We start from the raw sequence: 16,444 nt of genomic DNA, 5'->3' as shown, positions 1-16,444 counted from the left end.
AATGAGAGAGATTTGAACCAGAAATCCTCCGGGCAGGAGATCTGCTGGTTCTTACTGACTTCCCTGCATCAGATCCACTGAAATCTGTAGAATTCCATGGCAAAGCCCAGGTTTGCCCTTCCTGCTGGGGATCTCAGAAAGTGCATCTCTCTGCCTCGCAAATTCTGCATGGATGAAATCACTGCAGTGCTCACACAACACCAGATCTCCACCACAGCCCAGCCCAGCAATGGGAGCTGAGAGCAGGAGCACCAGCAGCAGATCCAGAGGCTCAGTCCTTGCTGGTAGAGCTTTAGGCAGAGTTTTACCCAGTACTGGTGTCCTTAGGGCAAGACCAATTCCTCAATGCTCCCTTTTCCCCAGGCACTGCCTCCTTTCTGCCTCAATGCTCTGCACATCCTGAGGTGACTTTGTGCAGGCACTGCAGCCTGTCAGGGTACAGCCACTGCTGCATTCCTGTTTGCAGGGCTGGGATGCACTCTGGGGTCTGGCTCCCTCTGTGGAGGCATGTCCAGAGGGAGGGAGTGGCACAGGACCTGCTGGGCTGAACATCTGGAGAGGAAATGGAAAGCCAGGCCATGCAGCTGAAGGTCTCTGCTGCATGATGTGCCATTCAGAGCATGGACAGTGCTGGTGGCAGCTGATGTTCCACAGGATTTCTCTGGAAGGTTTGACACCCTCTCTCTGGATCCAGCTACAGCCAAAGGCAAATCCCTGGTGTCCCAGGCAACCTCCTGCCTTGGGAGCTGAATCCAGCTGTCCTTGTGGGCTGGGGACTTGAGGCCAGCATGGATGTCAGAACCTGAGGAAGGTTTATATGAGGGAACCTTGGACAACCCCAGAGCCAGACAGTGCAGTGCCTGTGCCTGCTGGAAGGAGAAGGACAGGGATGGGGATGGGATGGATCCCTGGCTGGCAGCTGGGAGGAGGCAGCTCCTGGACTCCTTCTCTGTCACTGCAAACATTAAAGGCACTGGCAGAAGCACCTGGTGCCCTGAGAGGACCCACCTCTCCCAGAGCCCTCACATTCACAGCCTGGATCCCTCAGAAGGTGCTTCCTGCTCAGCCCTGGGCTGCACTTTTACCTTGGGGTATTTTCCACCATCCATTCAGAGCCTGCCATGAAGGGACACCTCCAGTTTCTCACCCAGCATGATCAGAGAGCCCAGTTAATCCCAGCTGGGCAGCACAGGGGAATCACACTCCCTTTGCAAGGGAACTCCATGGGCCTTCCCACCAAGGAGCACAGAGGAACGGGAGCTTTTTCTTAAAAGATGAACCCTGATAAACATCTGCCAAGCTTGGATGTAACTGGCATCCTTCTAGATGTGATTTTAAAGTTTAGAGCAGTTCCAGAGTACATAACTCCATAGTTACAAAGCTTCCTAGTTGGTTATTCCATTTTCTTTTGCTGGTCCCAGCTATTTGAAGAAAACATTCACTCTGGCATTGGGAAACACAAAATTGTTGGCTGTCCTGAATCCCCCAAGCAGAAGTTGCAGGAGAAGCAGAGAGTGGGAGTAGGTAAAATGTATAGTTTACTCCAGCGTGTGCCTTTGAAAATGAAACATGGAAACAGATCCTTGGAGGGAGAAATGCAAAATATGTTGTTGTTGGGGCCTTCAGCAGAACTCATGTGTGCTGGCTATTAATACTTTGTAAAGCAGCTGGACAAGGAAAAACAACCCAAAGCAGGGATGCTGCTGCAATAAATATCCCCTTGGAGAAGAAAGACTGAGGAGCTCAGTGGGACAGGGGCTGGATGTCACAGGCAGGAAAACAGGCAGCCTTGGCAGGTCTGGAGGTCACTGTCCCACCAGCTGTCACCCAGACAGAGCAGGGGGAGCCACACAGGAACTGACTCTGGGTGTCTGTGAGCTCTTTATGGAGGGAAATGTGAACTCACAGCACTGCCAGGGGTGCCAGGCAGTGGCACCCAGCATGGGCTGCTCTTGCCAGGCAGGGTGAGGAGTCCCCTGTGCTCACACGGTGGTGCTGTGAGGTACACATCAAATTAGGGCTGGAAAAGTCCTTAGAAAGGCACAGGACATGTTTATAATTTGATCTAGTGCCAATGCAAGGCACACCTTCCATGCCTGAGGAGCCATGCTGGGAGGTCCTGTGGGATGGAGGGGAACACATGGGTAGAACAGCCCAGCTCTATTTCTGTCAGCCTTGCCTCTCAATTCTATGTCATGACATAACATTTCCTCCTTCATCTGCCTCTGGGTATAGCACAACACTTCATATCTCAGCTACTTTTTCTCCCACAGCAACAAAGGCACATTTTCTGCTTTTCTAACTGCACCCTTTCCCACGATTTCAGACAACTAAATCTTCATTATCCTCACCAGAAGCATCAATAAACTGTGTTTTGACATGGCAGGTAGTTGGAAAAGACAGGCTGGACCACTTCCATGATAAGCTCTACTCTGGGCACCCCTCTGCCTTTACACATCCTTTGCATCCACTTCTTTGGTAAGATTTGTTCAAGGACCTCTATGAGCAGCAGAAACATGTTTATGGAGGTGCTGCTCAGCTTCTGCTCATCTTCACACCCCCAGACCAAACCAAATTTAGCAGATTATTTTCCCAGTGTCTAGAAGAGGAGAGGGATGACAGCTCAGTGCTTACCCTGCGACCTTTCATCCCTCGGACCCCTGGTGCACCCCGGGCTCCTGCTGGACCCTGCAAGGGGAAAAGGACACAAAATGAGGAAGGCAGCACCTTTGGTGGGACCCTACATCCCTCTGTGATCTGCAGGGGCCTCAGATGCAGACCCTTGATCAGCAGATTGGTTCATTAAACACTTGCTAAAAAACATCACCATTTTTAATTGCCTATAAATGGCTTTTTTTTTTTTTTTGGTCACAGATTGTCTTTGGATTGTGAACATTTAGGCCAAAGATCCTGGCTGAGGTTTGCATGCTTAATGACCTGCAGGCTGTTATCTGTGTCAGTGGTGTGATGTGAAGAGAAGTTGAACATCCAGAATCCTCTCTGAATCTATTAAAAGCAGCTGTTTCTCAGCATCTGTTCAAAAATAATAATAACCAGGATCTGGTTTTTAGATGTCCAAATGCAAAATCAGACACCTCATCTTGGGTATCCAAGTTTGATCTTTTCAGCCAAATACTGACTTTATCTTTAAGTAACTGTTGCCCTGTTAATGCTGCATAAATATTGATACTGGCAGATAGATACTAATTTAATGTGACTGTTGGTGTTGTGGATGATCCTGTTCTTACAATTACAGAAGGATTCCAGGTTTTCTTTTAATCTGGATTTGTACACACATGATTCATTAATATGCATACAGAAAATGCAGAAAGCCAGTTTTTTTTCCCTGCTAGAATATTTATCAGAGTAAAAAAAAATAAAGGATACATTTATTTAATATCTGTATCACAGCTTTTAAACCTGATATTTAAAGTTAGTGCCTTTCTGCTGTCAGAAAAGGAGACCTGAAAATGACACATTCACTCCTTGCTCTCTCAAACCTTCCACATCAAATTTGGCTGTTTACATGTTAATAGCTTTTACCAACTGTCAGCCCTGCAAACTCCACCAAAGATCAGAACAGAACTGGGCTGTGATCTTCCTACTGCTCCTACAACTGCCATTTATGAGGATTTTGCTTTTGTGCATGGCATGTAAGCTCAGGATACAAATGCTGAGCTGTTCTCACTGAGGATGGAAAAGGCAGTTGACTGTAACTGTGTTTGTGATCACAGAACATCCCAGTTTTGGTAGTGAGGACAGTGGTGACTGGCACAGGCAGTGGATGTGTCAGAGGCCTGTTTTATAGAGATTTTTATGATAACCATGTGCTGAAATGAAATCCTTAGCTGGTATTTGGAATCTCCTCTGGAAGTCTCAGCCTATCCCAAACAGCTTATGAAAGTACAAGGACAGAGACATTCATTGTGATGGCAAACGTTGAGGGAATAGCTAGATACCCTGCTGGAATTCCATTGAACTATTTAGGAGAAGATAAATGACCTTTAATATTCTTATATATACACATTATCTCCAAAACTGTGTATAAACAGAAAAGATGCACCATAATGGTGAGTAAGAAGAGGAAAAATAATTCACAAGCCTCAGGAAGCTGAAACCAAGGGCAAAGTTTCCTACCATTGACTTTGCTCCCCATTTCCAATCACTTTTTGTTGAATTAATCAGCCATCACTGCTGAGGCTCATTCAAAGATTTTAACAGTTTAGGACAAACAAGAACTGCATGCCTCAGGTCTGGCTTGAAAGGCAAGTAAGGAATGTTTGGTGGAAAAACAGCTGGAGTTAATGAGTGGGGATTTGATATTAGGAGATTATTTGATTTACTGGCTCTGTGGGGAAGTTTGGCTTATTGAATTATGACTTTTTAAAATGCATTTGTGGAGCAAACATTTTGCTTGGATGAACTTGTTATTTGCCTGCAGGAGAAGAGGGAACTGAAGGAAGCAGAAGGACCTGGGGACAGTCTCAGCTCCCAGAGCTTTGCTGAGAGCTTTGGGTATCTCCACCTGCATCTGATGCCTCAGCTCTTTCTATTGTTATGCCCCAGTGAAGGCAGACAAAATTTGGCTTCACTTGAAGGTACATTTAGTGGTGCATGGGATGGTGCTCAGGGCTGGAGCTCTCAGAAATCCACAGCACAGAAACTGCCTCAGCCACGGGTGCTCACAGCCTGGAGCAGGAGGGAGCCCAGTGCTCCAGCTGTCCCCAAATAATGTGGCAGCTAACATGATGGGAATTGCTAAAAATGAGACATCTACAGATACACAGCTGCCTCTAGGCTTCTGTCAACAGCAAGTGCTGCCATGAGGGGCCACAGAGCAGCTCAGTGCTGGGGGCTGTGGGTGGCATTGTGCTGCTTTTACTGCAAGGACCTGGCTGGTGCCACACTGCTGCTCTCCAGGCAGAGATGGGCCACCCTGAGGTGCTGCTTGAGCTCAGATTTTCTCTCTTCCTCGCCTCCACTCACTTGTTACTGCACAGTCAGAGCCCAGGCAGCAGCTGCCTGCAGCCAGTGCACCCAGAGCATCCTGGAGCTCCTGGCAGTGGCACAGCTGACCCTGATTTGGAGGCCACACCTTTGGCACTTCCTGGGCATTTCACTGCTGTGATCTTCCTCCCAGTCACCAGCACTGTGGGAATTCACACACTGAGCAAAATCCATTCCCTGCACCCACCCAGGGCTGCCTTTTTGTTGGCTCCAGCAGCTCTTGTGCTGCTGGGAGAGCCTGAACTACATCTAAGGAACATCTGTGGGAAACTGGAGCCAGGCTAAAATCTGCCTCCATGGCCATTGCATGCTCCAGCCACAGCTGCAGTGTGCCAGATGAGCCTGGCCAGATGGAGGGTCTGTCTGGGGGAGCTGCTCTGCTGCTCCTCTCATGCCAGCAGGGGCTTGGACCAGGCAGGATGGTCACGCTGCATGCCATGGTCACTGTGATAAATGACCATGATAAATCACTGTGATGCATCACTATATCACATATCACCACACTGCCAACCAGTCCCAGCCCAGAACACCTTGAACTAGGGAGCTTGTGTTCCTGCCAAAAGATTGAGACTGGATTGTGATATGTGCATCCCTCCTTAGGAGTACAAAATTTTGAATTAAGCACTGTGGTTTTTTTGTGTCTTTCCATGTTGCTCCCACCCACGTCCCATCCCTCTCCCCATATCTCTGGTTTGTATCAAACTCAAATAAACTGGAATACAGTTGCTGACTTAGCCCATGCGTGCCCAGGATGTGGTGTTACAAGGTGATGATAGCCTTTACTTACTGTTGGTCCAGGGATCCCAGGAAATCCCACTCCTCCTGGCATCCCAGGGTGCCCCTAAAAGGGAAGGCAGAAGAACATCCTTGCTGTGAATGTCCACAATCTGCACAGACCTTCTTCCTCCCAGTGGGAAGACAGGAAAAATGGCATTGCTGGCTGCTGGCAAGGTCAGGCAGATCTGGTATTTGTCAGGGTAAAATTGCTCAGGGGCAGAAGGAAATGGCCAGGCTGTCACTAGCCCAGCTCCAACCCAGCCAGTGATATCAGCAGCAAGATTTTCTGAACTGCCCAGAAGAGAATGGGCTGAATTAATATGAAAATATGTCTTTGGGTCTTGTACTAGAGTAGACAGGAAACAAATGTCAGAGAAGACAAGATCCAGCTGAGGTCCCCACTGTTAAATTCCTAAACGTAGTTCCCTGAAAGGCAGAGCACAGCAAGGCACAGTGACTGTGATGCCCAAGCATTCCCAGCTGCCCTGGTCACTTTGGACAGATCCTTGTTGGTGGGCACTGCCTGTTCTACAGCCAGGATGGTTGGGAACAGGCATCAGCCCTTCAGCTCCTGGGTGTCTCCATTTGACACAGCAGACCCCCAGCTGATGGAGCCACAGAACACACCTCAAACCCCAGTGAAGGGAAAACTGCTGGACTCAGCTGCTGGGGAGAGGCTACACCTCAATATCCACTCAAATGCCCATTCCCATCCCCACAGATAGGGGAAGAAATTGCAGCTGTTGTCATGAAACTCAAAGACAGGAGAAGCTGCACCCTTGGCTAGGGCAGACAGAGAGGTGGCAGCAAGAGTGAGAGAATGCAGACTTACTCCTTACCATCGACCCCTTGACTCCTGGTGGGCCTGGGGGTCCCACTGGGCCACGGTCACCCTAGGAGAGAGACACAGGGAGAGTGATCTAGAGCAATGAAACAACTAACAAAATCCACAAATTCACCTCTGTGCCATCCGCTTTCTACCAGAAATGCTTCCAGTATTGCTCTTTCCATCCATCCCATCAGAGTAATGGAAGAATTGCAGGAATTAATCCTCCACATCCCAAGAGAGGGGACTTTACTGTTGCCATCAAAAGCACCAAGGTATGAAGGAAACAGGCACATCACCTTCAATTCCAAACAGTGCTAGGGCTGAACCCAAGGAAATCTCCAGCCCTGCCCACCCAAGGCATGACATGCCTGTTCTGCAGTACCACAATCCCTACACATGCTGGCATTTTCAGAGCCATGGATTAGAAATCTGCTGTCACAAGACCCTGCTGAGAGCAGGGAATCCAGCTGGAAAAAAACAGAGATGCTGCCTGGTGCTTGCAGAGGAGACTGTGGGTGCTTTGGAGGAACTCCCTGTCCTCTGGCTCATACTGAGACCACAGTGCCAGCAACAACAACCTGGAGGTCTGATTTATGAGGGGCTCGGGGCTGGATGACTCCCCAGCCCACCTCAAAGATAGGATCCCTTCTAAAACAAGCAGTTAAAGAACTTGATGTACCAAAACATCACTTATTCATTGCAAAAGTCTTCTTTATCCCCTCATGCAGACCATCTCACTTTCCTTGAACATGTCCTTGACCCAAAAGCAGGAGACAAGAGGGTCAAGCCCCACCAGCACCACCACAACCTGCTGATGTGAGGATGACACAAAGGTGTGGCTTTAGCAGGGGGACATCAACAGCTCCTTCAGGGGACAGTGGCAGTTCCCACACAATTACCTGTAGTCTCCCTGCAGCCCCAGGGGTGCACTGGGAATTAGGTGTGTTAGGTTTGTATGCTCAGGGGGATGAGGAAGGAGGATTTAGCAAACGCTGCCAATTAGTTTATGCCCAAAATCTGACCTACCTTCCAACAGCAAAAAGTGTAAGGGGAAATATTTTCTGGGCTCAAAGGAGCTTATTAAAAACAAACCCCAGAGTTTGTGTTGTCACCAGTTGGCCCTTGCAAACCAATGTACGGATTTTTTTCTCCCTGAATGGATGGATTTTATTAAGTGTGTATTAACTGTATTGTTCTCTTTGATAATCTTTGGATTCTACTGGCTTCAGTCTTAACTTTTGCAGCTCTCAGGATGGAGATTGCTGACTCAGCTATGTCTAATGAAAGCATATTTCCCACTTCATTTAGCTCATAAGAGCGTAGTTAGCTGTAGGATACTATGCCAACTGGAGGCCTGGTTGAGGTTTTGATTTGATGATAGCTATTTCTGTCATCCCTAAATTTGTCCTGGTAGAGAAGCCTGATGGAAATCCCAGCTGTGCTGAGGATCTCCAAGGGCAGATTTTCAAAGGACAGCCTGGGTTTGCCTTGACATTGATGTAACATCATCACATTACAGAGCTGATCTGGAACCTGAGGAGACTTCATGTGGTCAAGGCTTTGGCATGGAAAGCACAGGGACAAATTTGAACTTAATGGAATGGAGGAAAAGATCTTCCCACATCTCCTGCATGGCAAACACCTTATTCTTCATTCAATTCAGGGCTGCAGCTGCCAATGAGACAGCTCACTCAGGCACCAATTTTCTGCGTAACCACCCTGGACACATCACTCTTTATTCTCTAAAACACAGCCCACATCATGTCACTCTTTTTAGTTCTTGTGAGCCTTGACAGCTTGGACTGAGACTGACTCTGCTACTGCCCCACTGGGGCCCACAGGACAGAAAGGCCTTTCCAAAGGCTGCTGTGGACAGACAATAAAATGGATCTGCAACAAACACAGTATAACTGTCACAGAGTCTTTACATCATTACCCAGAGGACAGGGCTTGAAGCAATAAAAGTGAGAAAGAGAGCACTGATGTGTGGAATGCATCGTTTTATGCTCCTCGCTATCTTTACGGCCGCACTGTGAATAATTAAAGCACCAATGAAAACCAGCAGCGTGCGAGTGAGGTACAATGAGTGACACAGATGATTTGTCTTTGGGAGCTGCCTCTGAATGAAAGTTTACACTCTAATAGAAAACAAATTAACGTCCTTTTAGGTTTTGATGTGAAATAAAGCCCTTTTTATTCCCCTGGAAGAGGTTTGTGTCTGTAGTGTACACAAGAGGGCACCAGCCCTGAGTGTGCCCAAAGCAATCAGGGCAGCCAGATGGGATGGTCCTCGCCAGATAAAAAGGGAAATATTTGGACCAGCTCAGATGGGTGGCTGCACTCTTGTACACCTGAGAAATTGCTCAGACCTCCTGTTCAATGCAGGCTCAGCTCTGGTCCTGCATGACCCCCCTGGCAACCCAGAGGACAGCCCAGCAGAAATCTGTAACCTCAATCCCATAGACTCCTCCCATGACCAGCAATACAGGGCTGATGGATCTCTCATTCCTATAAAAACCAGAGCTGACTATTAAATACAAATTCCCTGGCATATTATGAATGAGGAAAGTTAATTTTTCAAAGAATATTTGACAGCATCTCCCTGGAGGGCAGCGCATGTTAATTCCTGAATGAGAAGTGGATGATTTTGGCCTGGTCCTAGTCTAGCTCAGACACCCTGGACGTGCCTCATTCCCAGCTGGGTGTGGCACTCACATCACAACTTAAATCTTCACAACCCTTCTCCCACCCCAGCCTCCCTATCCTGCAAAAAGTACAACAAAGATTTCATTGCAAGCAATCTTACCTTTTCTCCTGCTATTCCAGGCTCCCCCACCGGACCAATGAAACCCATGAGACCCTGAGGAAAGAGAAGAGCACAGCTAATTTTCAGTTTTTATTTGCTGAGAAAGTAAACAGTTCCTTTGGTCCACCTTGCTGGTTGCAATAGCACAGCATCCCTCATCTAATGCTCAGTAATTCCTACTGGCTACCAGAGCGGATGGAGTTGCTCCCGGCCATGGGAATGTCTAACTCCACAGCTGGTTCTGCTTTAGGGGCCAGCTGGAACAGCAGCACCAGGATCTGCAAGAACCACAACACACAGAGCAGTGGATGAGTGAAGGAAGGAAGGCTGAGTCCATAGTGTGGCTTTGTTCTGTGAGCTTTCCCCAAAACAGCTTCCCCAGGAGCTCCTGGGTTGCACAGAGACAGAGACCCACCATCATTTTAACAGCTGGACTGGGTAGGCTTCTTCTGGGTTAATCCAAGCTGCCTCAGCCCTTTGTGCAGACTAATTTTGCCCTGGATAGTGTTGTGCTGGTGGGATGCCAGTAGGAAATAAAGGTTCCTGCAGCCAGAGAGGCCAGCAGGGCAGTGGATCTTGCACACCACTCAGAAACCATCTTGGAACAAACCTCCGGTCTAAGCTCAGGGTTTAACAATGTTCGGGATAACGAAGAGGCAAACAGAGCTGCTTTTAATTAGGAAGATGGAAACAGATGCAATCTCAAGAGAAGATTCCTGAGAATTAAGAAAAAGCAACCTCCCTACCAGCTCCAGTGGTTTCTGGCTCTGGAGATGCAAGGGGCTGTCCCCTCTGCCACTGCAGGCACTCGTCTCCTCTGTGCCATGATGGAAATACCAATTAGCCATGGGACGACAGCTACAAACAGAAAAGCTCCACACATCCTGTAGGGGTGTCACCAGCCTTTCTGAAGTGGTCTTTGCTTAAAAATGGCATTTGTGTCTGAAGCTGAGGCACTCCTGGAGCACAAGGTTGTCATTGTGGCCAGGCTGCACTGACCAGACACCCGTGGCAAGCAGAGCTGGACTCAGCACAGATTGCCCAGTGCAGGAATCAGCTGGAGAGCAGAAAACTCTGCAACATCTGCCTATGCAAGGTTGCCACTGGGTGGCATTGCTGAAGGCTGCTGGATCAATTGTCCTTTCAGTAAGACACAAGAGCAGGTACACAACTGCATCCAGTTCCTGAATTTTTCCAATAGCCCAAGGCCACGAAGAAGGCAAATGTTATGGCAGAGAATGGCAAAGCAATGAGATGCAACAGGGAAATGCATTGCTAGGCAGAAATAGACAACAAAGGAAGAAGGAATACATCTCTTGTTCATTTCCAATTTCTTGGAAAACCACAAAACTCTTTCTCTCTCTCCTGGGAATATGGTCTTTAAGAAATTTCTGGTTCCTTAGGGCAGTCCCTGCAGAAGAGGGATCCCTGCTCTGCAGAAAGTGTTGGTCCCATTCAGAGCAAGAGTGTTTCAAACTCCCTTCCAAGGGGTGCTGCATGTCCAAGCTCAGGCTTGAAGGCCAATCTTCAGACCCACTGTCCATGCCAGCATCCACCCTAAAAAGCCTCTCGGGAATCTGGTTCCTGAAGCCAGGTGTTCTGGAGATGCTTCTCAGGCTGGCCTGCTGGTGCTTTGCAGAGGGGTTTGCAGGGATCTGGGCACACCAAGAGCCCCCAACACCCTCCTGAGACCCCCCCTTGCTGTCACAGATGTGCTCCTTGTTATGGCAGCTTGGGGAGAAACCTGCTGGCATGGCCAACACTGGTCCTGCTGCACAGATGGGATGGAAGGGGAGCACAGCCAACATCTCAGCCCAAACCCAGGGAGAATTCTGCCTGTGCTGGTGCACTGTGGGACTGCACAGGGGAAGATGTCACTGCTCCCCACGTGAGAGGAGCATCCCATGGTTGTGAACGTGAGATGCAGAGCTGGGACCTTGTAGCTTCCAGCACAGTAGCTCTGCAGTGTTTGCAGCCAGCACTGTCTGCTCTGGGCTAAATTAACCGACGTTGCTGTGTCTGCAAGCAGACACAAATTGAGATAGATATGTCTATGCCAAATAAATCTCAGTAACTTATCAGGAGTATAAGAAAAAAACAGGGGAAGATTGGGTAATGATGCTCTTCACTGGCCAAAATGGGATAGACACTAAAGGCGAGGAGATTTAGGTCTTAAGACAAAAAGATTTAGGTTTTAAGAACCAGAAGAGCTGCCAATGGCAAATATTTAATCAAAACAGACACAAATTGTGGTCATTACACTAAAATGGCTGTGGCACAACATATTTTTCTCAGGTTCCCAGGGTTGAAAAGAGGGCCTGCACCAAGCAGGGCTCTGGGCAGTGTGTGTAATGATGCACGTGAAGTCCCAGCAGCAGTGGCTGCCCGGATAAAGGCCCACACTATACAGGAAAGAATGTAAAACATTTATATTAGACAGGAGTTCAGCATGTCGCTCATGATTCAGTCTGCTGTACTCCCCAGCCAAGGGCATGGCGGAAAAGGGATGGAGATTGTTAAAAAGTTGCTGGGGGCTTGTGGAGGGCGGGGGGGGGAAGGAAAGGAGGGGGGACTGGTGGGTTGTAATTCCTAACTCCTGTCTTGCTTTCCCCATTTATTGTCCAGCCCTGTCATAATTAAGCCCCCCCTCTTGGCTCCACCAACAGAGAGCAAGTCAGCACTGAAGGCTTGCATAAATCAGAGCCCATTTGGGAGGGAGAAGCAGCCCAGCATGAGCAGGGTCTCCCAGGGACGGGCCCGCTGGTGGCTCCCAGCGGGAACCGATGGCGGCCTCTGTGTTTGACTGGTTCACCAGAACTCAAAACAAAACAAACCAGGCACAAAGGGAAGGGATGGGAGGGAGTAAATGTACAATCCTCCCATTCAGATGAAAGAAAGGGAAAGTAAAACAGTAAATATCGCGGTTTATAGACAGGAGGACGCTCTGACCCGCAAAGAACGGCCATGTGGTTTAACCCTCTGTGCACCGGGCTCAGCCCAGACCTGGTGCTGGGTTGGGTTTCCACCATCCTGGGAGTGAGGGAAGGGAAGGGGGAGAGGCGCTGTCGAAACACCACAGTGCCTGAAAATCCCTGACTGAGACGCCTGGAGGTCAGAGATGCCCTGGAGGAGAAGGTGAAGGGTTGGAAAGGAGCAGTGCTGACATGTGGGAAACACCAGGGCAGTTCCTGTTCCGTTCTTGGTGACCCTCTTGACCTTGGCCAAGACAACCAGGACGTCCCCACCTGCAAACCTGACATCATAGCCCCTCTCCTTTGGAAGGGGAAAGACATGAAGGAGATGGTGCTGGTGTCCTTTGACAAATGATCTTAGAATGCTCATACTGAGACAAAATACTTTGACCTTAAAGGATAGGAGAAGGGCCTTGGCTGCCCTTCCCAGCACAGAGTGATGGGTACATAGCTGACCTTGACACAGCCCCGTGAGTGAGCAGGGCTGTCACTTCTTGTCCAGGGGAAGGGACTCAAACAGCTGCTCCTGCTGTGACAGCACCTCCCAATCCCACTGAGGACATGAGGCAACTGGAGCCTCTTTCAGCTGGCACAACTCTTCACTGGGATTTTCTAGTGCCAAGCAGGGGCTCCCTGGGATGGCAGCACCTTCCTGCCTGCTGCAGGGTGCTGCTTCTCCCACAGGGCTCTCTGACCTTCAGCATGGACATTTTGGTGACATTCTCCTGCTGTGCACTCCCCAGCTCGGGGACAGGAAGGCTGGTGGCTTCCCTGGCCAGAGGCCTCGTATTCCTCTTCATATCCTTCCTACTCCATCTCCAGGCAAGGAAGGGTTAACCCAGAACATTTCCAGGGTACTGGGGCGCCTGGCAGCTGGAATCCTTCCAGCACAGGGAGACAACAAGCATCTCATGAATGATCTTCCCCAGTCTGTGTCCTTGCAATGGAAAAACAACGCATCAGGGGCTGCCCTGTGCCTTAAAACCTCATTTTTCAAGGAGAGCTCAAGTATCACCGGAAACCTCACAGAAACTCCCATGTTTTCCTAAACAGATGTCCCTAAGAAAGGGGAGAAATCTCCAATGAGATGGATGGCTGGTCTCTTCTCATGCTGTTATGCTGAGATTTTCTACTCTGAGAGAAACCATTTGTCAGGCAGAGCAGCAGGACTGAGAAGTGTGATGTTTTCCACCCTTACTGTGGAATAGAAAACATCAGGGTCTCCACAAGAGAAAACAGGGTGAGGTGATGGTGTCTTCAGTGCCAAGGGCTCTGCAAAAATCCAACCCAGCCCCAGCACCAACTGCTGAAGTTAAAGTGGAGGGAGGAAGGAAACCCCAGCGCTCCAGCATCGTTCAGTGGAGATGTGAGGGGAGAGGAGGTTATTTCTCATTACTCTGGTGAGACATTTTCGTTCTAACTACTTGACTGGTTCAGAAATGGAAATTTTCTGGGTGATATTCCTAGACAGAGACTAATTGCCTAAGAATAACACAGGCAGCTTTCCTACCACTGTGCTGGTTTCAGTGTCAGCAGAGGCCAGCTGTGTTTTCTTTTCGATGAACAGTGCCTACAGTTCTCATCCAAGGTCAGTCCTGAGGGAAGTTAAAGAATAATAATCCTAATGATGCTTTGCCCTTCAAGGACAATGTCTGGTTAAGGATCTCAAAGCACTTCTAAATATTCATTTTTAACAGTGTCCACAGGTGCCGCTTCAGAACAGGAGGCCCTGGGCTAAGCTCTGCTCAGGGCTGTCTCACACCTTCCACAGAAGGGGAAACTGAGGCACAAAGCACTGGAATGTGTTGCCTGAGATTGTGCAGAATCTGATAAAGCTGCAAGTAGAACTCAGATGTGGGGAACTTTGCTCCTTCAGTAGTTGCTCTTCAAGGAGCAAATTAACAACCATAACACAGAAATGGCTCTAATTTCCAAAGAGAAGTAACCACCTCTGATAGATGCAGAGGCTGGTATCAGGCTGCTGGTACTGAAAAGGATCCACCTTGACTTTTGTAGACTTGCTTGGTCAGAAACCCTTGGAAGAAGTGACCTGAAGAAGAGCCAGAGAGGCTGACAAGCTAAACCAAACCAAGCTGACCATCCAGCAGGGAAAGTGTTGGGAAGGACAGCAGTGGTGGGAAGCAGCACCCACAGTGCCAGGGCCAGCTGCCACAGCCACTTTGGTGTGGTCGTGCAGGAACACACAGAATTTGTTGGAGGCTCTGTGGCTTCACTTTCAGGGTTGTTGGTGGACAAGTTTGTTGGTTTCAATGACAGAGATGTGGGAACAATGGTTGCTTTTTCCTTGATGCCTGTGGTTCCCCCAAAGCCTACAGGGATCGTGCATGTCCTGGGTTATGCCAGCAGAATGTTCTCCGTGGAATTACAACAAAATGCAGCTCAGTGTCTCTCTTCCCCAGGGTCTGGTTTCTTCAGCTGCTATCTCCTCTACTCCCCAGAAAATTTAGGGCAAGTGAAAGCAACATAGCACCCAAAGCAGAGAATCCTGTCCTTAAAACCTGGAACCTGGAGCACCAGGGCTGCTTTGAGGGCAGCTTTGAGGTGGCAAGAGGGCCCTGGCCACTGCCCTCTGCCGGCCCTCTGGGCACCCAGGACACGTTGTACAGAGGAGATCATCAAGGAGGCAAGGGAAATGAGGAATTTACCTGCTCACCAACTTTCCCTGGTCGGCCACGGTTTCCTGGCTCACCCTGCAGGACAAGGAGACAAGGGCACATGGGTTACTGGGCACTGCCAGCCAGACCCTGGGCACAGCCTGGCTCTTTGCACACCCATTATTTGGGCTGCAAAGTGTGAATTGGAGAAAATCTGTGAGAAACAACATCTTACAAAACCAACTGTGACTTGGAGGAAGAAAGAACTTTCTTACTTATCCAAAGTAAGAATACTACATGGAGAAAACATTTTCTGTTCTGGAATGAAATGCCCCAAAAGCTGGTCCTGCTGTAGTAAAATAACTTTCAGAGAATCACAGTGAAACATAAGATATCTATGGTATAGGCCCAGCCTAGTCCTTGTTACTTTATCCCAAAGTTTTACAAAGCATAAGAAGAAAAGACAACCCAAATATTCCCAGGCAATGCTGCCCCCTGATTCTGTTGTTGTAAAACCTCAGACAGGCACACGTTACAGTCACATGGAGCCTCCACAGGAAAACCACAGCAAGAACCTATGTGAGATAAATCCCAGTGCAGGAAGAAGGAGTTCAGAGCATGAAAATGGTGAGGGGTGAAGGAGAAAGCAGAAGGAGAAGGCAGTCAGAGTGCCCTGCATGGGCCAGCCAGGCTCACCAGTAACCAGCAGTGTCTCCAGGACAGCAGCTGTATTTTCTCAGTAGGCAGATACTCCAGATGTGCTGCCAGAGCACATTTTTGCTATTTACTGTTTGAAGAGGTTGTTTTTGTTGGGTTTTCTCTTTCCTTTCGAGTGTGGGTTTGTGGAGTGCATTGCCCTGGGATGGCTCCTGCTGATAATTAGGCAGCAAAGATAGGAATGATGTGCATTGTTTTAGAACAAAACCATGGAGAAGCAATGGAAAATGAAGTGATGATGGAGGGAGAAGTTGGTTAATATCAAAAGAGGAACACATTTGTTTATAATAGCTCAAAAAATGCACCATCATTCTTTTTGAAGAAAGAAGCAGAAGCTGAGACCCCAAAATTCTGAGAAAAAGAGGAACCCTCAGTTCTCTTGCTCTCTCTGGAATGAATGCTTGGGAGAGTGGTAAAGGTGAGAAAAGACATTTCCCTCTTGCTCTCCTCCCTTCTACCCACTGCTTTCCTGATCAGGAACAAACTCTTTTCTTACCTTTGGACCATTGGGACCAGGTGTTCCTGGAAATCCCTTCCGACCAGACCGACCCTGAAATACATGGAAAAACCATAAACATCAAAAGCTTGCAGCTGCTTTGCTCACAGGTGCTGCTTACATGCTTGTAAAATAAAAGATAAAGATAAAACATTCATTTTCTGATCCACCTATTATCAATTTTTGGGATACTTTACTATCCTGAGGTGACAATTATGTACAGAC

The 16,444-nt window shown here is 48.5% G+C and overlaps 1 protein-coding gene across 2 annotated transcripts in view; it reads right to left on the bottom strand.

The window, feature by feature from the left end:
- COL27A1 (collagen type XXVII alpha 1 chain) overlaps window positions 1-16,444 on the bottom strand; it is a 144,628-nt gene that overhangs the window by 50,098 nt on the left and 78,086 nt on the right. For both annotated transcript variants that reach the window (XM_077188949.1, XM_077188950.1), the window contains 6 exons: window positions 16,220-16,273; window positions 15,058-15,102; window positions 9,420-9,473; window positions 6,624-6,677; window positions 5,795-5,848; window positions 2,635-2,688 (listed from right to left, as the gene is read on the bottom strand). In XM_077188949.1, coding sequence (XP_077045064.1) covers window positions 2,635-2,688; window positions 5,795-5,848; window positions 6,624-6,677; window positions 9,420-9,473; window positions 15,058-15,102; window positions 16,220-16,273 — 315 coding nt within the window. The remainder of the gene's footprint in view (window positions 1-2,634; window positions 2,689-5,794; window positions 5,849-6,623; window positions 6,678-9,419; window positions 9,474-15,057; window positions 15,103-16,219; window positions 16,274-16,444) is intronic.

The sequence above is a fragment of the Agelaius phoeniceus genome, chromosome 21 (genome assembly GCF_051311805.1).
Source record: "Agelaius phoeniceus isolate bAgePho1 chromosome 21, bAgePho1.hap1, whole genome shotgun sequence".
Classification (NCBI taxonomy): domain Eukaryota; kingdom Metazoa; phylum Chordata; class Aves; order Passeriformes; family Icteridae; genus Agelaius; species Agelaius phoeniceus.
This window is presented reverse-complemented; position numbering and strand designations above follow the sequence as displayed.